The 25,667-nt window shown below is 53.6% G+C and overlaps 1 protein-coding gene across 1 annotated transcript; it reads right to left on the bottom strand.

Annotated features, from left to right (window-relative positions):
* Window positions 1–1,911: 1,911 nt before the first annotated feature.
* Window positions 1,912–25,454, bottom strand: SLC18A2 (solute carrier family 18 member A2). Its single transcript, XM_087824181.1, has 15 exons — window positions 25,334–25,454; window positions 23,518–23,866; window positions 17,006–17,064; window positions 16,652–16,735; window positions 16,247–16,339; window positions 15,378–15,467; window positions 15,249–15,292; window positions 15,120–15,180; window positions 12,489–12,584; window positions 10,623–10,701; window positions 10,398–10,449; window positions 9,686–9,749; window positions 8,065–8,184; window positions 7,790–7,923; window positions 1,912–2,713 (listed from the first exon to the last, which is right to left on the bottom strand). Exons 1-15 carry the CDS (start codon window positions 25,452–25,454, stop codon window positions 2,612–2,614), a joined length of 1,548 nt encoding a protein of 515 aa, XP_087680307.1. The 3' UTR covers window positions 1,912–2,611.
* Window positions 25,455–25,667: the final 213 nt, after the last annotated feature.

Raw genomic sequence — 25,667 nt, 5'->3', positions numbered from 1 at the left:
ATGTATTGTCTTTATTTCTAAATTGAGATAATAGTGTTCCTTATAAAAGGGGGGGGGGGTCCTTTAATCCTTTTTAAGCCATGGATCTGCTTAAACATCTGATTAAAACTAGACTCACTCCTGAAAGATACACATGCACACCACAAGTTTCATGGGACTGCCAGGGGGCAGGGCCCACTGTATCAAATGGCCACATTATTTTTATCAGATATATTTGTTCACAGCAGTCAGGAAAATAATACAACTGTAGAGATACAGGGATAACTTACTGAGTTTTCCCACATTGATGACATGTGACTAGTTCAATTTAAAACATTTTCAAAGCCAAAGTGTATGGTTCACACTAACCTGGAGCGGATTTTACCTGAAGCCTGCAAGCAGAGAACAGTTTTTAATTAAATATCAACAGTCAAAACAATACCTTACGTATTTGATTCCAACAATGATGTCTGGTTTAGAAAGGAATGCAAACAGGCACAGGAGTGTTCAGAAGATTTATTAAGTAGACTAGCTAAAACACGACAGCAGGTACACTTAGCAGTCAGAAGAAAGAACTGAATATTCATTGCTACCTCATTAAGGTTTTGTATCTTTGCCAGGTACAAACAAAAACCACCTCTGCTCAAGGAAACTCGGAGCTGCATGTTCTTTGTTCTCACATCATTTTTTTTAAAGCCTCTCTCCACTCTTGGCTTGCCCCAGAATATTAGTCACATGAAAGACCCTACAATTCCGCCCCCCCATATACAGCTGATGCCATCGCTCCAGCGGCTCTGAAGCCCCACATCTCTCAGGGCACCCGTCCCTGGGGGGGCAGCGGGTGTGCCTTTGCCAGTCATTCTTGAAGATACTGAAATCTTCAAGGCAAAAATACAATAGTAAGTTCTATGGCCCCGGGGCTGGGGAGCCACGAGCCCTCTAAGAGAACCAACTGATGTGTAGCACCACCGTTTTGAGGGCCCCCGTGGAAGCGGGGAACCCGCCTCAAATTCACGGAGCGCACCTCCCGAGCCGCCCCCCGGGGCAGCCGACGGGCAGGAGCGGCCCAGCGCGAGTGGGCGAGGGGCGAGCAGAGGCGCGTTTGCTTCCAGCACCCTGCGCCCCAGCCCCGCAGGGAAGCTGCACGAGGGGAGGGAAGCCTTAGCTGCCCCGGGAACGAAAAGGCGGGGTCCCCCTGCCCAGGTTCTTTGCTCCCAGCCCGAGTTAAAACAGCTTTAGCTTAACAAAAGAACTGGCGGTGGGTAATGTTTGTTTACAGTTCCAGAGGTAACAGGTACTTGAGGCCCGACGCACTCGGCACGCCGGTCACCTCGTACAAAACCCGACAACGCTCACAAACAGTACTTGCTGCTGCACCGAGGGCGCGGACGGCAGCTTGGAGAAGCGACAGCACACAGCACTAGAGGCGGGAGCACAGGGACGGCTTTAGGTGTTGGGGTTCTTCCTGCCTGGAAGGGGGCGTGTCCTGACCACCCTGTTGCTTACACCTGTTTTCCTAACATGATTCAAGACATCATTTCGTTCCTTCCTCTGCATTTAAAAATGTTCACATTGATGTTAACACCTTTCAGAAGTCTAGGAAATAATAGCTTCAGACAACTCAAAATTAATAGATCCCTAGGAAACACTTGGATGACCTCCAAACAGGTCAAAGATGATATAGTCTGATTTTTTTCTTCTATGTCTTAGCAGCTATTAATTAGCCTTTAAAATTTATTTTCTAAGACCTGAACTAGACGCTGACCTCTCTTGCCATGCTTCGACAACCGTGACAAGGTACATCCACCCTCCGTTTTCTCTCATCCAGTAAGACAGTCAAGTACGTATCTTAAAGGGAAAGCTGCTAGTTCATAACTGTTCATGTGGGTGCTTTTCTCTGCTTTCAGAACATGTACTATTTTTTCCCTTACTGGCTTCAGTGCTTGCTGCCAACCACATGACATGTAAACACATAATTTACAACCAGCTGCTTCCAGGTAGGTGATTACATATAGGTAACTAGTGCCAGCCAGGATTTATGGAGAAATCCACAAGGTAACTGACTCAAGTTCTCCACGTCTGCATCTGAGACAACTAGCTTTTAACTCGCGTCTATTGATGATAATTACAAGTTGAGTAACTCAGCACTCAGTGTCACTATGTAACCATACGCTGTCTTGCTTTTCAGACTTCCTTCTAGTGTCTTATTGTGGGAAGTGTCTCGGAGATAATGTGTGCTTTCGTTTTAAACACGCATTACCAGTATTCAGAAAAAATACAAGGTTTTTTTGCCCAAGTGTTCGTGAATGTAAGTTAAAAAATTATATCTGATTTGGATTCAAATATTTATAGATTTACACTATATCTATTTCGTCAAAATATATTGTATAATATTTAATAAAACCAAATACATAAAATAAAGTTTTCAACACTTTATACAAACCCCTAGAAAAGCTGCTTTTTCTTTATAAGGCTGTTGGCAGTCGATCATAACCTTGGGAAAGAAATGATAACCTTTGGTGGTCCTACTGCTTCACCTGGGATGAAGGGGTGACTAAGACGGTTCTGGGTGAGTCATTTCACTGGAAACACTGCTTCATACGATGACATACTGTGATGACTTTTGAGGGTCTCAGTCACTTTCAGATTCTTCGTCACCTAGCGGATACGACTGGACATTGTTCTGAGTGTACATTTTTGTTTTAACGGGGCAGTTGTGATCCATGAGAATAGCCTAGAAGAGAGCAAAGTGCAGATACATTAACTTCCTGTTTCATAAAGATAAGATGGTTTTAACCGACTTTTTAAGGGTTACTAGTGTGTGCGTGGATGGATGGATGGATGGATGGATGGATGGATGGATGGATGGATGGATGGAAGGATGGGAGGATGGAAGGATGGAAGGATGGAAGGATGGATGGATGGATGGATGGATGGATGGATGGATGGATGGATGGATGGATGGATGGATACACCCGCCCACTGTTAACCAGTCATTGGGTGCAATTGCCGGGTGCCTGGCCCAGAAAACCTGGAGTTCTACACTCAGTGAAAGTTTCAGGCTATAGGATACAGCAGAAGCGGCCTCCGCAGCATTTTCATTATACCTGCCAGGGGCCATGAGTCAATTCAGGGGAGCCTGTAAGCTACGAAGAAAGGGGTGTGCAGGTTAGACTTAGGAAGAGTTATATTTAGAGTTATATATCGGAATTGGGAGGAGGGTGGTCTCCGGAGGTCGCCCAGTCCCGCTCCTGTTCACAGACCTCTCTGCGGCAGCGCAGCAATTAGGACGAGCTCTCCCAGTGAGGCGCGCTCACGTGAGGAACGCGCCTGAGGCTGGGCTAGACCTGTCTCCCGTTTTGTGGATCGGGTTCTGATTCCCGCCATCTTCACCGACTGCCCTTAAGGATCTTTGAAGACCGCTGCTTCCGCCCCTTAGGTTTCCCTAGGCTGGGACATCCCAGGGCCCTTATCTTTTCACAAACAGCCCTTCAGAGCACCTCTCCCCAACTCCTGGCTGCCCAACTCTCGCTCAAATGTATAACTTTTAAAAAATACACCCCTCTTGTGCCCTCCCTGTTACTGAAAATTAAAAAGTAGTCAGTTGATCCTCAATTGACCGTCACTGGAGTCACTATTCCTCCCGAAAACATACAGACCAAGCACAGTCGGATAGCACAGCCGATGCTTATCACGCCAGGGCCATGCTAAGCATTTTCAATGAAATACCTCAATTTCACAACAATCACCTGTGGTGGGTTGATAACCCTCCATGTCGACACAGAGGTTAAAGAACTTGACCAAGGGGTGTACAGCTAGGGGGGAGGATGTGAGTCCGGACAGCCTTAAGCCAAAGTCGCCTCGCGCAGAGCTCCGTGGCACCACCAGAGTGCAGAGGACAGCAGGCGACGCTGGGTGACACTAAGTGAATTCTCTCATCAGGGTGTGTCCGAGTTTTCTTCTGTGTAAACTATTCTAATAACCTCTCTGTGCAGTTTGAAAACCTCAATGGAAACATTTATGTGGGTTAAAATGTATCCTGCACTGGCCTGTTGTAGCGTCTCTCGGCGTTTGTGAGCCCCTCCCCCCGGTTATTGTCCCTCAGATTTGATAAGCTTCTCGGACTCCACTCTGTGCTTAGCCCACTTCTCATTTCCCAAGTCCTCTATCTGACCATGTCACAGTGATCTGCCTGTGTGACACGGTAAGATAAGGACATCTTTGACCCTCTGTTAGGCTACCAGCTCCAACGGCCAGCTGCAAACTTAGCTCCATCTCTTAGTATGCTTCCTGCCAAGTGATTGATACACGTATTTCATTAAGAGCTCCATTTCTAAAAATAAGTAACTGAGGCAACCGACACCGTGCACCAGGACCCTCCCATCAGGATCAGGATGTATCAAGTCAGCCAAACCACACTTGTTACACCGCCTGTTTCAGGTAGACCTTTCCTTCCCTGAAAAATATATTATGTAGCTTTTAAAACCTAGCTTCCTGGCTTCTGAACTTCTTTTAAAAGATTGTGTGCAATAGTTTTACTTTTTTTAAAAGTTACATACGATTAAAGAGCTGGATGGCATGGAACCTTCCAACAGTGCCACGAAGAGAGGCGTGAACAGGGTCAAGGGGGTGGGTCAAGTGCGTGGGTCGCTGCGGAGTGGGCGCGAGCAGCCTGGGCATTTCCATCAGCGCTCAGTGCACTGCTGCCGGGAGGAAGGTGTCTGGCTTTGGACTCAGAGCAAAGCCCAGTTACCAAGAATGGAGCCCTAGGCCCTGGCAAATGCCTGGTTTCATACCAGCCACACGGCAGAGTCAGGATCTCCAAAGAGGTGCCAACATGTTGAACCAAACAGGGCGTGACCATAATGCAAATATGAAGCTGGGAGTGAAACCATAAAAGCATCAAATGTAAGAGTTCCAGGATTCAAGACTTGGAAAAACACTAAACCGGCGTGCTAGAAAAATTTTACCTACCATATCTTTAAAAAAAAAAAAAAAAAAAAAGTGATGGTTTTGCATCCATTGTAAGTGCCCTGCAAAGGGACACGTTTCTTTAAGTAGATTATAACACGCAGAGTACACACAGTCTCCGCGGCCCCTGGCGGCCCCATCCTAGCCCACCCTGCGGCTTCGAGGAAACAGCTGGAAGGACTTGGTGGAAAGATGCTGAGAGAGCCCAGAGCCGCCCAGGAAAAGCCAGCTACAGGCCCCAGACCACCTGCTCCCCTGTCTGGGCGACAATCGGGTGTAAGACACGTGCCCTGTCTCTGAGGCCCGTCCTTCCGCCTGGGAAACCGCCGCAGCGGACCTCGGCTGTTCTGGGCGGGGTGGCCCGAGGCCCGCAGGCTGCGTGTTAACTGTCTAACGGCAGGAGCACGGTTTTCTTCGAAGGGTCGTGTCGCTATTTCTTCATCTTGCTGAGACACTGGCGTTAACAGGTTCTTTCCCTCTTCACTGTATTGCTCACTCAACACGGATCATAAAACAAAAACAGAAAGAAACCCAGGAAACCAGGTGGCAGAAACACTCGGGCGCCCACAAACGGGCTCAGGACCGTGGGACTCGGGACCCGTGAAAACAGCATCAGGCCCTTCGATATAAAATCGCCGAAGTCCAAACACGGCACCGGCAGACTGCTGCCTGATGGGAGGATTATTTGCTAAGGTTCTCGCTCCGGCTCTCCCGTCCCCCTGCGCCCGGGGACTGCTGGCCCTGGCGCCGCCACCCGGGGGGCGGTCATCAGCTCCTCCTCGGCCGCGGCCCCCGCCCCCGCCCCCTTCTGAGGTGCTCTCGGCTCCCCGGGGAGCAGGCGGCACTGCTGGCCGCCGCCCACAGCGCTGCCAGCCCGGCGGCACCCGCGCCGTGCCTTCGACCACGGCACCGATTGCGGGCAGCGAGGTGCCCTTCTCTCGGCGGCTGACGATTCACCCCGCCGGGCACTTACTAAGGACTCTGGCATTTCTCAGCGAAGGGGGCTTTCTGGAAGCCCGAGCCCTCCTTGCTCTGCCTCTCAGACCGTCTCTTCCCTTCCTGCGCGTTTCTCTCAGGTGTGGCTCCTGGGCGTCCTCCGACCCCGCCATCTCCTCCCGTCCCTCAGATGGGCCACACGCTGCCACCGCGGGATGCCAGCAGCCGCTGCCCAGCGTCCGTCCGCTGCCCGGGCCGGGGCAGCCATTCGCAGGGCTGGGGCCTGAAGGGCAAAGGGGGCCCCCACCTCGCAGCGGGGAGGGAGGGAGGGTGAGGCGGGAGGGGCGCCGGGCAGACAGAGCTCTACCCAGCACTTCTCACGCACCAGGCTTGGGCTGAGCTCGCTGTTGCGATCCTCATTCAGTGCCCCCAACAGCCCTACGAGGCCGCTGTCGCGGGTCCCCACGTGAGAGTCCTGCTCCGGGGCCCGCGCCAGCCCTCCGCTGTCTCCCGAGAGCCTTGAACAGTCTCCCGGGGGACAGAGGCATTTGTGGGCGATTCGCCCTAATCAAGGTGACGCGGCGGCGACCGGATGACCGTTTCCAGTTGTCGCACCGAGAATTTTCTGACCCTGATTCGGGCAGGGCGGTGTGCTGGGGTCAGGCAAACCGAGAGGGAAAGGGCCTTACACGGCCAGGCAGGAACAGGTAAGTCCCCGAGAGACGCACAGTGGGGCGCCACGGAGGGGCCGCGACCCGGGCAGGGGGCAGGGACAAGGGGCAGCTTCCGCGGGAAAGCTCCCACAGCACCTTCCACGCCCCTTCTTTGAGTCTAAAGGGTATTGAGTAAATCAAAATGACCGGGTGAATCCTACATAATAAAGCGTGCAGTGCTGGATCTATTTTTCAGATATAGTGAACAAATTAATAAATGCCAAAAAAGCCCAAAAGTAACGAAGGCTGCGTGTCGCCTAACTTCAGGGTCCACATCTGTCTTTAAATCCACTATTTGCAGAAAATCATAAAAGGGCAGTTCAAGAATCGCCAAAGCTTCGAGACCCACTTCCTGGGCTGTATCCCCGGAGCACCTCGCAGGCGAACCTCACGTCCATTCACGAACCAAAGGTGCCACCTCCCCTGCCTGCTTTCTCTCGCCCATTCCGAATCTGAGGCCCTCTTCTTTTAGCCGGATGGGTATCTATCACCATTTGATGTTTTAAAAAATCAGCAACACCCACCCCCTCCTGCTATGAGAGCTTATCAGGAAAGTTAAAATGACTCACGCATTTCAAGATTCAAATTCAGAATCGCTAAGCTGGAACTTGTTCAGAAGAGGAACACTTTATACTCTGTCTTGCCTACAGATATGATCCTGGCCAGGAAACTATGAATTTCAACGTTACCCATGCTCACATGTGCCCAAAGCTGCATATCCGATATTTTTCCATAGAGTCTGTTAGCTACACTCAAACCACCTCCAGAATCTTGGGCAGTAATGACTAAGACATCATTACTGGAAGTTGCGAGGGGAAAGGCAAACAGCACCAGAAATGGCTAATCTTAGGAGTAAGTGCAGGAGGCAAAAATATACATCTATTTAAGATTTTCAAGAAGCACAGAAAATTAAACTATCCCATGTTTACTTTTCATTGACAAAAGAGCTTACCGACTGCTAATCTATGTACCAAAATAATTTTCCTCTTCAAATTTGTAAACATAATGCTGGATACAGTAAAAGAAGTAGCTGCCCTGTGTAATATAAACTCAAAGGGCAACTCTTACCATTGATGTTCGGAGACTTCTGCCAGAAAGGAGCAGGGATACATTTTAGAATTAAGAAACCATCCCAAAGACCGTGCTACAGTGACCAAGAAACACTTCGATACATCCTAAAATCGCCTTACCATTTTTTCTTCCTTGGCAGGTGGACTTCGAAGAAAAAAGCAGAGAGGAGCAAAAAGAATATCAATTATTCCAATAATTCTCATGAGCCACGGAAATCCAATTGCCTTCGCGATAGCCCCGCCAGCGGAAGGACCTTTCAGGAAACAGAGAATTAGATAACGCTCTCTGCAGATGTCTCGCACGCAAAAAGATGCGAAGGTTTAAATCACTTGCGGGACGCGTTCTCTGTCCTGCGCGGAGGTAAGAGCTTGTTCGGCGGAGCCGGCGTCCTTACCTAGGGCGTATCCCATGCAAAAGGCCACGTCGGCGATGGCGTACACACTCCCGTAGACGGACACGTGCCGCAGGTCTACCAGGTAGCCCATGATGGGCATCATCGATGAGTCCACCATGCCTGCGGAGTCAGGGGACACGGTCTATGGGAAACTGTTGTGAACTGAAAACGGGACGAATGTCAGGACGGTGTCCTAACCTCACAGCCCTGCTGCCTCCGCCCCTTCTGTCCCCCCACCTGAGCGGACTCCCTACAGCACGCCTCTCGCTGAAGGCCGATGGACGGGAGCTGAGGCTGTGGCTGGACCCCGGGCCGCCATCTGCCTGTTCCCCGCCTTGCCTCACCTTGTCCTGTCTGGATGGCCTGTCCGCCGACGGGGTGGTGACTCCCCTGCATTCTGCGGGTCCAGCGGGTTGCTGCTTACTGGCCGTGTGGACCCCTAGCCCGCCCCCCGATGCATCAGTTTCTGGAACACCCGTCCTCTCCCTCAACCAGTGGACACACCCACACGCACACCTTGGCCTCACACAGTCGGGAAGATCAGAAGGAACCAGAACCATCTGGCCCTACTCAGGAAACTAAAGTCAACGTGGTAGTTTCCAGTCTCTTGACTAGTCAGGGGCAGGAAGCATAAAGGAAGAGCACATGTGTCCAGAGTTGTGGGTTCAAATCCCCGGCTGGGTGAGCTAGGTTCTCTCTCTGAACACCGGTTCTCCCACCTAGCCAACGGGGGTGGCGACGATCGGCTACGAGGAGACAGCGCCTGTGGGCACCCCCAGGGCCGCGCTCGAGCGTCGGTTCCCTCGCCTCCCCGGGTCCCAGGGGCGGGAGGATGACAGCAATTTCTTCCCTTGAACCAGTTATTTGCCGATCGCCGAATATGTGCAAGGCGTGGAGACACGGGAGGGCAAAACAGCTGAGCGTTAAGCGAAGAGTCGAATCACAATCGTGACCGACGCTACGAGGGCACGAGAGAGGACCTGGGCCCGCTCGGGGGACCTACCCCGGCCCGAGGGGTCGCCCAAGGCGCCATTCTTTCTTTCTACTGGACCAAAGATTAAATTCCTGCCTCTGCCTGCGGCAGACTCAGCTTTTGCTTGTATCATGATCAAGCCGCATGTTCTAAGTGTACCGTTCACCCAAACTATTAACCGATTGTTCCTCACGTTACAAAGGCTCATCTCCTCCGTCCGTGAAGGTCCCGGGCACAGGTGGTCGCCACTACACCAGCCCACCCTCTCTGGACCAACCCTTATGAAAAACACGCGACGCCTTGGTGCCCCGGCCTCATCGGAGCAGGTCGGCTGGCGGGTCTGAGCGCGGCCGCTCCGCGCGGGGGGCTCGCTCCTTTGCCGGGCATGGCACAGGCGCGCCGGCTGGCATCGGCAAATAGCGGGCTTTTGAAAGGACCAGCTTTCGGGAACCAAACGAGCAGAGCGTGGAAGCAGGCGTTTTCCTGCGGACGATCTCCAGGCTGTGCCGGAGCTCGGCTGCCCACGGCCTCCTCTCAAGCTTCCAGAAACTCAAGTTCGGTAATTATGGTCTGCCCTGGCCCGAGGAAACCTTTCTCAGCAATGGGGCGAACGGCTTTAAGTTTGGGCATCAGGCTCGCGTGACTTACCAATTGCAAAACCAACTCCGAAGTTGGGAACAATGAGCCCATAGATGTTTTTTGCAAAAGGAACCTGTGAGAGGAAATAAACGTTACGCCAAAATAGCAGGATAGCCGACTCTGAGTCATCTTGGAAAGTCTTAAAAGTGTGTTTTCTCCAGCCGGGTATGGGTGTTCGCTTCTGAAGGGAACAGGAGGAAGGAGGGTGGGCTTGGGGAGGACCAGAGCCTCCAAGTCGTTCCGGTTGAGGCGGAAACGGGGTTTGTAAGCACCACGAAAACCTGGTCAACTCCCGGATGCGAAAGACCAGCCTGGTCCACGTGCCATTTCTGACAAGGACCCAAAGGCCTCATCTGGGGTAAACATTGGCCATTGGAAGAAGGCATTTTATTCTAGAAAAACATCTTGCTATTATTTCAGGGCAGTCACCCTAAGTGTTTAAGACATTGTAATGTTTAAGGTGGTGGGGGTGAGGGGGTGAAATATATATAATAAAACATTGTCGGTAACTTCCAACTGACATCAAATGAAAATACATCCCTTGGAGAGTCTTGTCCAAAAATTTTAGGATGCTAAAAAATTGGAAGAAAAGAAAAGATGTAATTAAACTCATTATTAACACGCTTCAAACTGCGAAAGAATATTTCTTGGTGAATCCTGCCCAAAGCAAAAGTCCTATTTACAGGCCGTTTCCCCTTGTTAAATGTTGTCTTTTACTCACACATAAAATGCTGATCCCAACAACGATCATTCCTGTGAGGGCACACAGCCACCTACGAAACGAAAACAAAAACACGCCGTCAATAAATGTCCCTTCCCCCCCCCCCCGCCCCCGTCCAAATTTTCAATGGAAATCAAAACAATCGCTTGTAACAGCTAAGGCAGGAACACAGAGCATTCTTCTAAAGAATGGCATTATTAGAAGAGAGCGTTGTTTTCAGCTTACCTCCCCATTTTGTGGGCGAGTATCCCAAAAATATTGGTTCCAATGAGATAAGAAATACTAGCTGGCAAGAAAGCGACGCCTGTAAATTTATGAAAAGGACACCTTATCAGTGCTGATATCCGCCAGCCGTTAGGAAAACTAATCATCAGAGACCCCACGGTGGCGATGAGAGCCGAGGAGACGGAGCCCTGGGGCCAGCACCCGAGCAGCTAATATCCGGTGGCTGCGGAGCCAGGCCGGACCCCGCACGGCGCGTCCACGCTCAGGGCGGCGGAGACTCTCCAGACGTGAAACTCGTTTCCCTATCGGCCCCTTCATCTTGGCCCATCTCTGCCTGGGGGGAGCTTTCCACGTGGACAGCCACCGGCAGCGCCCGAGTGTCCGAGCAGGGCACCTGCTGTCCCACAGGCCCGTGTGGCTCTGTGCCCGTCACCTCCCCCTCTGTTATCCGGTAGGACAATAGGCATGGAGAAAATTAGGGAACGTAAACATAAGGAAAAAAAATAAAAGTTAAAGCCCAGCCCCGGTGTTGCTCAGTAGTTGAGCACTGACCCGTGAACCAGGAGGTCACAGTTCGATTCCCGGTCGGGGCGCATGCCCGGGCTGAGGGTTCAGTCCCCGGTCTGGGTACCTGCAGGAGGCGGCTGCTCAGTGTTTCTCTCTTACATCACTGTGGGGGTTTTTTTCTCTCTCTCTCCCTCTTTCTTCCTCTCCCGAAAATCAATAAAAACAAATCCTCGGGTGAGGGTAAAAAAAAAATAAAAAATTAGGTGCCTGCTGCACTCAAAATGCACAGGGCCTGGGCCGCTCTCGTCTTGCCGCTCCCAGGACACACTGGCCTTTCTCCTGAGCCTAACGGGAGCCGTCGCACCTCCAGGAGGCTGAGCCTTCCAGCCGTCAGGGCTCATCGTGACTGGTTCTAGGAGCGTTCAGCACGAGCCAGCATGTGTCACCCATGAGGCTCACGAAATTGCTCTGCTCTGATTTCCAATCTTACCGTCTTTCTCCAAAAAGGATCGGGGAAGCATCAGGGCAGACGGCGTCCCCTGAGCCCCCACAGGACCCTGGCCGGGGAGGGGCTGAGCTGCCGGGACCTCTGGGGAAGGGCTGTGCACTGGATCCTCGCCTCAGGGGGATGTCCTTGAACTGTGTCACCCACAGTTCAGAGGGGCCTGAGAGGCGCTGGCAGAGGTGGGCACATGCTACAGAGACCACACTGCCAACGACACGGGACAGGTGTAGAAAAGTGATTCTCTTAAACAACCCAGGTCTCTCTCTGGGGCGAGGGAGGGGTGGCCTCACTGGTGGAAGGGGGACCATGGGGCTTGGGGGACGAGCCCCACCTGGGGCTCTCCCGAGGAAACCAGGCGGCCTGCAATCTAGTCCGAAGGCCCAGGGCCTCTAACTACAAAGACTTTATGAAGAAAGCCTCAGGCTGTGTCTGCCGAGGAAGGGGGGGGAGCAGCGTAAGTGGCTGCACAGGGTCTGGTGCATTCAATCAGGGCAGTGACTCAGTTAAAGCCAAGACATCCAAATGGCAGCAAAGCAGCTCAGCCCAAGAAGCTGAAGGCCAGCTAGGGATTCTCCCAGCCGTGGGCCGCCCAACCCGTGGCACCTCCTGGAAACACCTGGAGGCCTGAAGCACCACAGGAGCTGGAGAGGAAGGAGATGGGGAGAAACGGCTTCCGGTGTTAGCAATAAAGCGCCTCGTCTTCGGCAGAAACCAAGGCATTGGCCCCAGAGTGTCAGACAGAAACAGTCGCTTGCTTTGTTGCTCTGGCACCTGCAGCTCGGCAGGGCCACAGGGATGAGACCCGCCCTGGGGACGAAAGTTCTAGAACCAGGAGAGCCCGGCCCAGTCCTTACCCAGCTGCCACTTGCGGGAACACATGGTCTCCATCATCCAGATGGGCAGGGCCGGCTCCAGCATGGCGATCGCCATGTTTGCAAAGCAGAGGGACCCTTCAAGGGAGCAAGAGGTTAGTGGGCGTCTGGTTTGGATCTCGAGGGCCCCTTAACCATTTCCAAACACAGTTAAACCCCGCTGCCCACAGCCAGAACCACCGGCTTGGCTACCCAGCACTTCTACTTTTGTATGAAAAAAATAACAGGTCAAGGGTATAGTGAAGAGGGTTGGTTTATCACTATTATTATTATTATTTAAACAACTAGATTCCCAGAGTCATAAAGTTTGGAACTGGAAGGAGCCTTCGAGATCATGTGGTTTAACTTTCCTGATTTATTAACAAAGAAAAGGTGTTCTAATTCGTTAAGGAAGTAACTCGTCTGAGGTCACACAGCAGCACAGGCCATCTGCAGGCCACACACAGGCTCCGGCAGCCTGAGGCCCCTGTACCTACGTTTTACTGTGCAATGAACACAGGTATTTCTAATGATGCCCCAAAATCTAGTGTATTCAGTGTGGATGTGCTGTTGTGGGATTTTTTATTTTATTTTTTTAAATCAACTATGCACATAGGGTCTCTGTCAAATGTCCATGATCACTGTGATAACCAGCCCTTTGGAAATGTAGAGCCATCTGGAAAAAGACACACGGGGCTGTTCCCACCGTCCCGGGAGCTTCCTTGCTGTGCCGAGGAACCTCTCATTTGCTAAAATCTCGACTGAGAGAACAGTGAGCAATCGTGATTAAGGTGCCCACGTAATGAAGAAAGATTTTTTTCTTCTTTGTGACATTTAAAGGCGGAACACAGAAATGCTGCTGCAACGACTGGGCTCCCCTCACCCACCCGTTCTGCGCTTCCTTCGATCCTGGGCTTGTCTGTTTCACTCACATTCACTATAGAGCCAAACTACCTGCCAGCACTGTTTACATCTCCCCTGAGATCCAGAGCCCACGCCCTGAACCCCTCAGTACCTAGCTCTGATACATCACACGAGCATCCCCCATCCCCTAAATCCATTCAGGACAGGAACCAGGCAACCTGGACAGTCCCCAGGCCCCCAAGGCTGCCGGGATTATTTAAAGTAGCCAATACTATGGCAGTTTAGCCTGCCCTGCCTTGCATGGCCCATGGAAACATTAGTAAGGCTCTGGCCTAGACCTCCCCCTGCCCCTTTCTGCCTCTGACCAAACCTGGTGCTTCCCCACATGGCCCTAAGTGACATGAAATGCCCCTTTTCTTTGGGAAACATAAGTAATAAATTCTTCTTTGAATGGTATTGACCTCTCCATGTCATCGGTCACCTCCATACATCGAAATTCCACTGGTACAAATGAGATACCGCCTGTCTCCCAGCGTCCCCAGTCGAGGCTGCCTGGCCCTGCTGATGGGCTGACGGTCGGTGCTGGGTGAGGCTCTGCACCTCCCCCCGTGAACAGGGATGGGACAGTAAGGGTCAAAGAAAGGCAGAGGCAAGAGGGGCCCAGGCTGCTCTGCCTGCCCAGGTGTCTGCCACAGGTGTGGGCAGTCACATCTCTGGGCCCATCTCTCACCACTCATCTCACCCCCACCTGGGACAGCCAGGGCTCTAAGGGCATCTGGCTCTGCAATGCTCCCTGCATCTTGTTGGGGACACAGAGAGGGTCCCCTGCATGAAGAGGTCACCGCACCAGGTTGCAACCCTTTGGCCACCAGGCACAACAGACAGGACCGACACCAGCGATACACAGGTGCCACCCTGACCAATCCTGCAGCAGAAGCTTAAACACAACCAGGCTGGGGTTTTGAAAAGGGCTGAATTTGAGTGCACCCACTGCTCCCGGGGTCCCCCCGCCCCCTTGTGCTCGTGACTCCTGCTTGGACAAACCTAGCCCTAGCTGGAGAGAACCCCAGCTGGGTCTGAAGCCACACTTCAGGGCTGCCCTCCCCTGGCCTGACCCCAAGGGCCGTGCTGTCCACAGCATCCAGGCCCAGGCAGCATAAGGCTGGTCCCACATTAGGCAGCCCAGGCCTGTGTCACTGGGATGGTCTTGAGGGGACAGTCCCTTGGATGGACGCTGCCATGATCCTCCCCGAGAGCCATGGAACCCGGGGCTTCCTCTGAGTCCATCTAGGCCAGGAACCCAAAGGCACAGGGTGATTCCCGGCCGGGCCTCGCTGCAGCTGAGCTGGACGCCCTCTCTCAGGAAAGGAGGTGCCCCCCGGGGCTCTGCTGCCCCATCTATTCAGACGCGTCAGGGTGAGTCAGACCACCAGCTGAGACGCCTGCAGGGAGGCCGCGACTCCTGGAAGTTCAAGGCCAGTGATGGCCTCTGCCGCAAACACAGTGAGCAAGCTGGACCCAAGACTAAGCTCTGGGGCAGGGCGTCTCCTTGACGCAGACCCCTTTGCCCCAAGTGAAGAACCACCCGGGAGGCTGGCTGAGGGCCCGAAATTAACGGCAGAAGAAAACCATCTCTCATGACATCTAACCTCCGGTGCCTTTTATGCTTTTCTACAGCCCAGCGTTTCCAGCTGCAAAATGAACGCGGGTCCTCGCCACCCCCCACCCCCACCCCTGGACTGAGAAGGATGGGGGGGGGGGGAGCCCCACCTGCGGCAATGAGAATGTAGGGGTCTCTCAGCAGGGTGGTCAGCGGCGTCCCCTTCTGGCTCTGTTGAGAAAACAGGAGTTAGGAGACCCAAGGGGCCCGTGCAGTGCCCCCCTCTCCCCGCCGCCTACCTCTGGCTGCACCCGGGACGGCTGGAGCACGCAGAGCTGGATCGCTGCGAGAGAAAAACACAAGGCGTGGCCCCGAGCCCCTGGCAACATAGGTGCCCGGGTCAGGCCAAGGTCCCCACGTGGACTCACCTCCGTCCAGCAGCACCAGGGCAGCCAGCACCAGGAACGGAGCTGTCTTCCCCACAAACTCGTACAGCACGCTCCCGAAGGGGGGGCCCACTGCGAGGAAGAGAAGAGAACCATCCGGGCCTGGGGCGATGCCCCCCATCCCCACCCCGCCAGGACCACCCTTTTGTTTCTTGCACTCTGCTCTGTTTTGTTCCAAAAGCCAGTTGAGGCGCCCGCCCTACGTTACATCCAGTGGCCTTAAGCTGCCCAGGCCACTTCCTCTAAGCAGCTTTACATCTGGGACACGGGCAAGAGGCCCTAAGGGCCACCCCAAAGTAAAGGTCAGAGGGAAACAGGGCCCCAGCTGTGAAGGAGCACAGGGCACTAGGTCAGCGAGGCCCTCGATCCTTTTGCGTCAGACGGACAGGAACCGCGAGCCCCCAAGAGAAGGCTGGGATGCAACCGCGGAAAGGGAGAGGGCCCAGATCTCCTCGGGGGAAGACGCCTGCCCCTGGTCTGGGAGGACAGCCGGGGGGGGGGGGGGGGGGCGGCGCGGAGGAGGGGAGCTCCTGTCCCCCGTTAACTCAGAGGACGTGTGAGAGGGGAGGGAGGTACCGGCCGACCATCCCGGTCAAGCCTTCCTTTGCATCTGGGCCCAAGAGGTCCGGGGCTGGTTTCCCAAGGTTCCCAGCAAGCTAGGGGGTAGAGGCGGGGGGACCCAGCCTGCCCGTGTCAGGAAGGTTCCACCGCTTTTCAAAGGCTCCAGGGAGGTAGGGAGTGAAAAGGGGGCAGCTCGGGAGTCTGTCAGCCAGGAGTCAGAGAGGGAGGACGGTCACTGTCCAGCACCAGACAGGCTCCCCCCAGTTCACCTCCACGTGGACTTTACCCACCTAGGACCCCCATGGCCAGGCCGCCCAGGGCAATCCCCATGGCGTTGCCTCTCTCTTCGTCATCCGAGTACACACTGGCAAGCATGCCCATCCCTAAACAGGAAAAGAAACGTCGACAGCCAAGCTCTGGGAGCACCGAAAGAATTACCCGTGACTCGCCTTCCCTCCCAAACCCAGACCTGGGAGCTTCCCAAACCCACCAGATTCGTGAAAACATAAGACCAAGAACCCAAGGAGAGGCAGGGACCTTCTGCAGGAGCCCATCACCACCACCAAACCCCCTTGATTCCCTGAATTATCCAGCTAACAACGTGAGCAGCCGGCAAGCAGGGCAATGCTAGTGGCCCTGTGACAGATGGAGACCCCTGGGCACTGACTTACTCAGGCACCTGTCTCCACACCTACCGGCTACAGAGGAGCAGGAGGAGCCAATGCCCTGCAGCGACCTGGCGATCAGCAGGAAGGCGTAACTGCTGGAAAAGGCGAACACTGCGGAGAGAAAGGGCCGGCCCGGTGAGCGCAGCCGGCTGCCCCGAGACCAAACCAAGCCAGACAGGCATCTCCGAGGCCCTTAGCCCAATGGCTTATTTCCAAATTAACCACACTGTGTTTCCACCCATGAAGACCCCTCTCTATCCACTTCTTTGCAGGTGTTGCCAATACCCCACCCCTACCCCAGGCCGTGTTCTCAACCCCCTCTCCTGGCCATCAGAGCCCATCCCGTGGCCCACATTCAGGAGGCAAACATGAGACACTTACTAATGGTGGAGACAAACATGATGCAGAATCCCGCAAACATTGGAATCGGGTAGCCGATTCTGCAAAACAAAACCGCGAGGGAAATCTGGCGCCGGCCCCGTGTTTTCTTAGGGCTTCACGCCGAGTCTCTCCTGCTCACCCTTGGGAGCCGGCGGGCAAGCGTTCAGTCAACTTTCCTAAAAATTCATGTGGTTGGCGCTTCCTGCGTGACCTTTCCGTGTTTGACTGCCTTAGAGTGTGAACACATTCGTGGGCTGCCACTCTGAACAGAAATGTCTCTGGAATAAATGTTAACACAACCTTGCCTAGTAACCCAGAGCATGGCCAAAATAGACGGCTCCTGTTTCCGTCACTGATTTTATTATTATTTCTTTAATTATAATCTTTGCTAGAGCTTCACCAAAGGGATGATTGCAATCAAACGATTCTAGTAAAAGGTCCTCAAGGGATACAACCGGCCACAGAGACGACGGCACTGCATCTAAGAAGCATCGGGAGCCAAGATGTTTTAAATCTGTCTTCGCGTTGAGCCCAGCGAGGCCAGCCTAGAAAGACAGGCCTCGTGTACTCGGCAAAAATTCAACATCCTAATTGCTCCGCAAGACCGTTGCCCACACAGGGCTCTGCCACCAGGTGGATGGGATGGTGGGAAGACCTTGGCCTTTCTGTATCTCACCCCTGGCTGGACACCCGGCCCTGCCACTCAACCCAGCGAGCCTTGCCCCAGCCTCCCGGAGTGCCCGTCGCTGCCCACCTCTCAGGACTGGGTGACACTGTGATGACATGTGGGTGTACATTGCTCTGCTACCAGGGTGCCTGGAACAGAGAGGTGCTCCGGAAACTTCATTTCCTCCCTCGCCTTCTTCCTTCTTTCCTCTCTGTTTCTGCCGATTAAGCAGACAGCTTGGTCCCTGCCCTACGGATGGAGCGTGAGAGTGAAGGCAGCTTCCTAGTCCCCCTGCCCTGAAGGCTGGTGCAGCGCTGAGTGCTGGGCAGCCAGCCTTTGCCTGCAGCTCAGCCCCAACGCAAAGACGCACTCCCGGATCTCCACCCTTAGCCTCTTCTGGCCCCCGAGCACCCAGAAAGAGAGTCCTCCGAGGCCCCGGGGCCACTGAGCGATGGGCAGATCTCCAGGGCCATTCCTCCTTCCCCACCATGTCGCCTAAATGACCAGAACCTCGGCTGCCATTCGTCATCAACATCTGAGTCGCCTCCTGTCTGGATTCAAGGCCGTCTCAATTAAAGTGCTGCTCAGCGGAGCTGGAGCTGATGAGGCAGACCTTTAACCAAATCTCCCATTATCACCCCCCGGTGAGTCATCCCAGCCCACGGTCACCCTCCACAGAGCACCAGGGAGCAGGTAATCCAATTGGAAAAAAGACTAAAAATCACATACCGAATCCCTAGAAATAAGGGCAGAGCAGTGGAAGTTGTCGTTGTTATAAATACACCCCGACAGGGTCAGTGGAGAAACCTCACGGCCCCTAATTCATCACTGACGAGCTCCTGCCCGGTTTACCTTTGCCAGAGACACTACCCAAGCGCCACGCTCAGGCCTGTCAGACCGTGGCTCCCCCTGCGTGGTAAGTGACAAAAGCAAGGACGCAGAGTGGGATGCAAACTGTCACCAGAAGAGACAAGAGGTGACATCTCCTTTTTGAATTAACCCAACACGCTCCTCAGAGGGCAACACAGTGAACGGAGGGGTAATTCAAATTCACAGGACACCCCGGGGAGTCTGTTGTCAATCGTTTTGTAAATAAACCCAAATTCTCAGGTGTAGCCCTCGGCGAGTCTGTCCCTCTTGGCTACTGGATGTGCGCAGGGGGGTTAATGAGCCAAGGATTTCTTTCTCTCCGAGGTGCCCCCCCCAGCTCCCTGTCCTCGGGGCGGCTGAAAAGGTCACTGCCTCTTCCTACAAAGCCCACTGGAGACCAACTGGCTGAGGCTGGGGGGAAAGAGCAGCAGATGCGGTCGGGACTCTGCGCCCCGCGGCCTCCTCCTGTCGCTCAGATGTTAGCTGCGATCCGTGAGGGGAAATAACTGGCTTTCAAATATACTAGGTAACTATGGAAATAAATTAAGCCACTGTCGCTGGCTTGATAAAAAGCAGACCACCGAGACAATGGCAGGCTCAGGAGGGTGGCGGGAGCTGCCCCGGCCCCCGGAGTTAACCCTTCCTGCGCCGCGCAGTTCATTCGGAAGCACGTCAGCTCCAGGCGCCACGGCGACCGACCCCTTAGGCCAAGCCAGCGAAGGCCACGAGGCCGCGCTCTTCTTAACCTGACTCCCGGACAGACACACGTAAAGGTGTTTCCATATCGTGTACCTGCCTGGAGCGTTCCTTTTATGGGTCAAATCCGCTGGCTGGGCCAAATGATAACAGGTGTTGCTAATATAAACCCTCCCACCCCCTTTTACTCACAAGGCAATCATGAAATAAATAAAATGGGATTGTAAAGTAAGTCACACGAGCCTCAAAGGGGGAAATCGAGGCACCCAAGGCACCGGCAGGCGTCAGAAAGTGCTACAGGATCTGTGATTGGTCGCTACACTTGCCAAATTCAAGGTCCTCTGCTCCCTATCTGGTCACATATTTTTCAGTAAAAATATGGTACCAGAAGAGTAAGTCCAAGAGAAATTACTTGTATTATATTAGCAGCCGGATGAACACTTCACATGCTTCCCAAGAACTGTAATTTTTTATTTTCAGGGTTTGGCATGCGATCTGATCTGATATTTAAAACGACAGGCAGGCAGCCTGCTTCTCGGATCATCCACCCACGAAAGCCACTCACAGGGCAGCATCCAGACCACGAACACGGGGTCCTGGATGTCACAGGGCAGGTCGGGTGGTGATGTGGGGGTCTCACTTCAGAGTGGGCCCTGCTTCCATCAAGAGGCACTGTAGCCCTGGCCAGTTTGGCTCAGTGGTTAGAACGTTGGCCCGAGGACTGAAGGGTCCAGGGTTCAGTTCCGGCCAAGGGCACATACCTCAGTTGTAGGCTTGATCCCCGACTCCAGTCGGGGTGCTTGCAGGAGGCAGCCAATCGATGTGTCTCTCTCACATTGATCTCTCTCTCTCTCTCTCCCCCCCACTTTCCACTCTCTGAAAAGCAATGGGGGGAAATATCTTTGGGTGAGAATTTTTAAAAAAAGAGGCATTGGAAAGGAGTGACTCCAAGCTGCCTGTCTCTAGGTAGCTCCCCCCATGTCTTTGGGGGTGCAGGAGGCCTCCCTTTTCCCCACTGTCGAAAGCACTGCAGAGATTAGGAAGCTAGACCAGCTCACATCAGCAGCTGGAAATAGAGATTTATTTATTTTTTTAGGGCCAAGGAGGTGAGGGAAGGTCCATGTCCAAAAAACCAGGCTGATTTTTTTCTGGACTCCCTGCCCGTTGCTTACAAATAACAGTCAACTCACTGCTTGGGCCTTTACTAGTTCAGCCTGGTACCACCAGAGAGAGCCCAAGTAGATGCAAGAAAGACAGATTTTGACCTGCGTTGTTGATTTTTTTAGTAGCCAAATGTACAAACTGTGTACCAGCAAGCAGGTGGGGGAAACAGGAAGGGCGGAAGACACCCCCACAGAGAGGCTGCACCCTGGCTCTAGTCCTACAGCTACGTGGGCCAACACGTCCTCCTGAACGGCCAGCTCCGTCACCTATAAACTCCTGGGACTGGCCCAAAGCCTTTGCTGACGTCTCTTCAAGCTCCGACGCTCTGTGTTTTTACCCACTCTTTAATCAGAAACATATTAACCAACTGTAAAATGCTGTTCTAAACACTCTTGTTTACAACACTGAAAACGTGAATCACACATCTTGTTGGTAATTGAGGATGTGATTGGCACAAATTACACCAAAGACTATTTGCAGTGGCTCACAAGGGAAGATGCTGTAAAGGAAAGTGGAACGTATTTATCCCTCCGCGGAGCAGAACCGTGGAACGCCCAGAAATGCTGCCAGTCCCCAGATTCAGAGCTAGGGAGCTAAATACTGGAAAATATTGGAAAAATTACAAATCATGATCGTATTTGTATTTCCCATATTACAAGGCAGCGCTAAAAGATGAAGGTGATTTGGGAATTTGCTGAGCAGCTGGAGGAACCAGCTAGGATTTAACATTTTAACTGTAGATAAATTCCAACGTGGATTACTCACCGTAAGAATATACTGAATTTCACAGGTCACAAAACAAAGCTCGCTTTCTCTTGGAAGACCCTTTCTGGCGGAGCCCCAGACAGGAGCCTTGGGTTGGCCGCAAGTCGACGCATTTGGTGTGTTTAATACACAGAAAGGTCTCACTGGCCATGAACAGGCTGCTTCCTCGTGGAGTAAACAAAGTATTCAAAACCAGGACAGGGCTTTTTTAAAAGCTTTTCATTTGTCGCTGGCATTTGGAAGACTGGAATACTCACATCCCTTCGGCCGAGTGTTTAAGTATTACATGATACGGCTAATGACCTTGGCGCGCACGGTAACAGCGAGGATCATTACAATAATGTCCTCAATTTTCCCATATAGCAGTGGAGCTGTTTGCTTTCTCACAATACAAACCCCTGAGCCCTGTTCTGTAATTATACCAGATGCATTTTTTTTAAATCCTCACAGGAGGATAGGTTTCTATTGATTCTAGAGAGAGAGCAAGGGAGAGAAACACCCTCGCCAGGAATCAAACCTGCAACCTGGGCACATGCCCTGACCAGGAATCGAACCCGAAACCCTCTGGTGCACAGGGTGACGCTCCAACCAACTGAGCCACCCGGCCAGGGCTACCAGGGGCAATTTAAAAAGGGCTCTTAGTCTTGGAAAAAGGAAGGAAACCACCTGCAACTTCTGAGGACTGTCTGGGTTTCCTCTAAAGAAGCGAGGAGCCCCCGAAGGCCGCCTTGCCAGGGGTGCCCCTCCGCGGGCTCCCAGTCAGGCCGTCATCGCTGAGTTCGTTTGCTTGGCATAGTTTCTGTGGCAGCTTCATAACATTGCTTCACACAGACTGGGTGGCTGGGTATGGCTTAGGATCGTCCAAATGGACTCAATGGCACTACTCAGTCCAGGAAATCAAACTGCAAAAGTTTAAAATGTGCTTCCATCCAGCTCACCGTGGGCACAGTGCCTGCAACCTCCGTGTGTCCGAGGGCAGCTTGCGCTGGGGGAGGGCAGGTCTATGGGCCCTCTCTCCTCTCTCACTGGCCCGGGCCCCACAGCCGGCCCCACTCCCTCAGTCACACGCCGCTCTGAGGAGAGCCCTAGGCTTGGTTTAACGCTTGTTGTTACTCTCTTAAAAATGCTTAATAATATTGAAACAAAGGACCCTGCTGGTCCTGCCCCCACCCCCTTCCCAAGGCCAGAGCCTGGGCAGATGTAAAGACCTCCCTGTTCCCAGCCTACACTGGGTGCTGGGCGGACCTGCTTGAAACTGGGCTTGGCTTGCTGGCTCTCCAACTTGCCTTTGGAACGTCTAATGGCTTCTACGTAGCCCCTCAATAAAACCCCTCTCCTATCTCAGCCTAGCACTTGGGGTCTGCCCGGTTCCCCCTGCTCTGCCCTCACTAGTTCATATTCTTCTACCTCCCCACCCCCGTCTCTGGTCAGGCTTCTAGGCTGTCACGGGTGGGACTCTGGGTGCTCCCTCCTTTGCCATTTTTGGCATCTCTGCCTTCAGGGTTACACTGTGTGTACAGCAGCCCCCCCACCCCCACCACCACCACTTGCACCGCACGGCTCCCTCTCCTTGCAGCTGACACTTCTCCCCTCGACTGCAAGCCCTGGTCCTATGCTTTGAGTCCTCAGGGAGCTGGGCCACCTCCACTGCAGAAGAACAGAGACTTGCTGGGAGGCCACCAACAATGGAGATGTAAACAAGTTTTCAAAACAGTGGGGCCCAAAAAGTCCAGAGCATCTAGGTTACCATAAAGCTAGTTTGGGCATTACTGGGGGCATTACTAGCTCGTTGGAATTATGCAGAAAACAGCTTCAGTTCCCTTCCCTGTGTGCAAGCGGACACGGCTCAGGACCTAGCAGGGGATGGACCTGTTACACTGCCCACGACCTCCGCCTCCGCGAAGGCTCTCATCTCTGCAGCAGAACCACCGACTGTTCCCACCCCCCACCCGCCCACCTCCCTGAGCCTTCACCTCGCCAGCCCTAAAGACGCCACCTCGGCTTCCCACGAGGGTGCGCAGGACCAGAGGTGGGAGAGAAGAGAAAACTGCATGAAACCCGGCATGTAGACAGAATCGAAGTTCTCCCACTCGGGGAGGGCCTCTGCGTACTGTTTTAATATTTTCTTGCTTTTTAAGCAACAGAGGTAGCAACGGAAGGCAGAGCAAACGGGAAACTGTAATTAACCACGGGCAGAAACATAAGGGGAAGGGACCGGATTCTTTTTCCCCAACTCACTCTCCACTGGCTTCCAGGTTCTGCTGAATGACTGAGAAACAGAATCCCGGGGGGGAAATGAGCTCGGAGCAGTATAAATACCGAACTCTTCGGCCAAAGTGATATAACCTACCTGTTGGTCAACAGTCCTATGAAGGGGTTGGTGAGGAGCTGGACCGTGGCCTTGGAGGCAAACAGCAGGCCGACCTGCACGTTTTCGTTCAGGAGGTCGTCTTCCCTGGGACAGTCGGAAGGGCCAGCGGACGTGTTGGTCACCATGTGCTGCGTGGTGGCCTCGGGCGGCAGCCGCCCCTGGAGGTCTCTGGTGCTGTTCCCGGTGACCATGGTGGAGTTGTCATAGAAGGAGAAGATACTCTGGAAGCTGCCTGAGGCGGAGGCGGTGAGCGCTGGCCTGGTGGTCGGAGCTTCGGTGGCATTTTTCTGATGCTCGATGCTGTACAAGTAACTCGGGATGATGGGGACTGGGGACGAGAGCAGAACAGGGAGGCGGTGATGGCACTGACACCCTCCCTGGGACAAATGCCGGAAAAGTGATGGTCACGTCAAATGCCCAGCGAGATGCAGAGAGGTGGTATGTCAACCCCAGGAGCACCCCCATCCCCATCGGGACACTGGAACAACCCCACAGTTCTTAGCTCCCCGGAGGAGACAAAGGCCCAGGATGCTGAGAAGTTCCACCTGCTCTCAGGGCCAGTCGCTGTGCGGACAGACCGCCGGCCGGCCCCAGGGAACCCTGTCCTTCTGGGGTTCCTCGGTGCAGGGCCCTTTACAGGACTATCTTAGGAAAGCAAGATCTGGTCTGAGGCTGAGCCAGTGCTGACCCAGGTCAGCCAGGGCTTCTCAGAAAGAGGCTCGAAAGACCTTTAATTGAATGAGCAAAGGAAATAGAAACCTAAATGCGGTTGTGTGTCTCAGAAAAAAATAAACCTGCAGGGAGTAATCATTTGGAAATTCTGCTACAGGCCCACACTCCATCTCTCCACTTCTTGAGTGGGAATCGGCCAGTTTTGTCCTATCTGGAACATTCGAGGATGCCGGAGACTTTCACACAGGAAAAGAAAAACCTTTTTGCTGTAGCAGAAGCTTTGGGCATGTGCGTGACAACAGGACCTTCAACGCTAAGGAGAGCTCGCCCCTGTCGCTGAACTTGGGTGCACCTCGCATCTCTGCTGATCCCGGAGGTGCCCACCTGACTAGTGGATGCCCTGAGGCTGTCTCGAGAGAACCTGCAAATGGAGAGGGCAGATACCCCACCCGAGAGTCGAAATAAAAAAAATCTTTTCTTTCACTCATTAAAAAATTGGATATTTTTAAGAAAAAGCAAGCCAAATAGTTTGCTGTTAATGGAGCTAATTAAGAGACCTGGCTTTAAATTATTTAGTTTTTTTTAAAAATCCATTATAGGGCAAAGGCTACAAAGGAACACTTTTCAAATTGCTCTTGAAATGGTCTTGAGATGTTTCCATCCTGAGTGACCCAAGGATACAATATATTGAAATGTTACTTCCCTTCTGCGAGGGGCAGGTGTTTACTTTGTTCCCTCAGATGTTGCACCAGATTATGAGCCCCCTCTCCGGGTAGCCCACCAGGGTTTGTAGCGTTACTTTGGGCTCTGGGAATTGCTGGTCCTTCGCAGAAATCTTTTTCACTGCGGCGAGAGGGGGCGGGGGAAGCTGGACACTATCGGGAGGAAACACAAGTTCTGGGTCTTATCGGATGTCCCATTTTTAACTGGCCGCCAGGAAAGCGAAGCCACAGACGCGGCTCTGACCGGCCGGGCCGTGCGGTCCCCAGGGCTGTGTTCTTGCGAAGCATGTTCTCCAGCCTTCCCAGGTCCAGCGGGGCCCCGGGCCGCGCTCGGGTAAGCGGGGCGCGGGGGAAGGGGTGTCCGGGACAGGGGGGTTCGGGGGGGGGCAGTCCGTACGTACTCACGACGGTGAGCAGCATGTTGTCCAGAAGCAGCGCGAGAAACACGATGAACAGGATGAGCTTCCGAGATTGACGGCTGTCCAGCAGCCGACGGAGCGGCGCCAACTCGCTCAGCGCCATGGCTCGGGGCGGGCTGCGGGGCGGGTGCGGGTGCGGGGGCGGGGGCGGGTGCAGGCTGCGGGCGGGGCGAGAGGTGAGGGGCGGTGGCGGGCGCGGGGCTCTCCCCACCCTCAAGGCTCACTGTTCCGGGGCCACAGAAGGGCTGGTGCCGGCGGGTCCCCGGAGTCCCACCGGTGGCTCCCCTGCTCCGACTGCGCCCTCACCCACGGCTGT

The sequence above is a fragment of the Miniopterus natalensis genome, chromosome 14 (assembly GCF_054644295.1).
Source record: "Miniopterus natalensis isolate mMinNat1 chromosome 14, mMinNat1.hap1, whole genome shotgun sequence".
NCBI classification, from domain to species: domain Eukaryota; kingdom Metazoa; phylum Chordata; class Mammalia; order Chiroptera; family Miniopteridae; genus Miniopterus; species Miniopterus natalensis.
This window is presented reverse-complemented; position numbering and strand designations above follow the sequence as displayed.

Coding starts and splice junctions, on each gene's coding strand:
- SLC18A2 (XM_087824181.1), bottom strand. CDS start 25,454: ATGGCGCTGAGCGAGTTGGCGCCGCTCCGTCGGCTGCTGGACAGCCGT. Junction 15,468..16,246: donor CCTGGCCATGGGGGTCCTAG/GTGGGTAAAGTC, acceptor TCTTCCTCGCAG/TGGGCCCCCCCTTCGGGAGC. Junction 9,750..10,397: donor TTGGGATCAGCATTTTATGT/GTGAGTAAAAGA, acceptor TTCCTCTCACAG/GTTCCTTTTGCAAAAAACAT.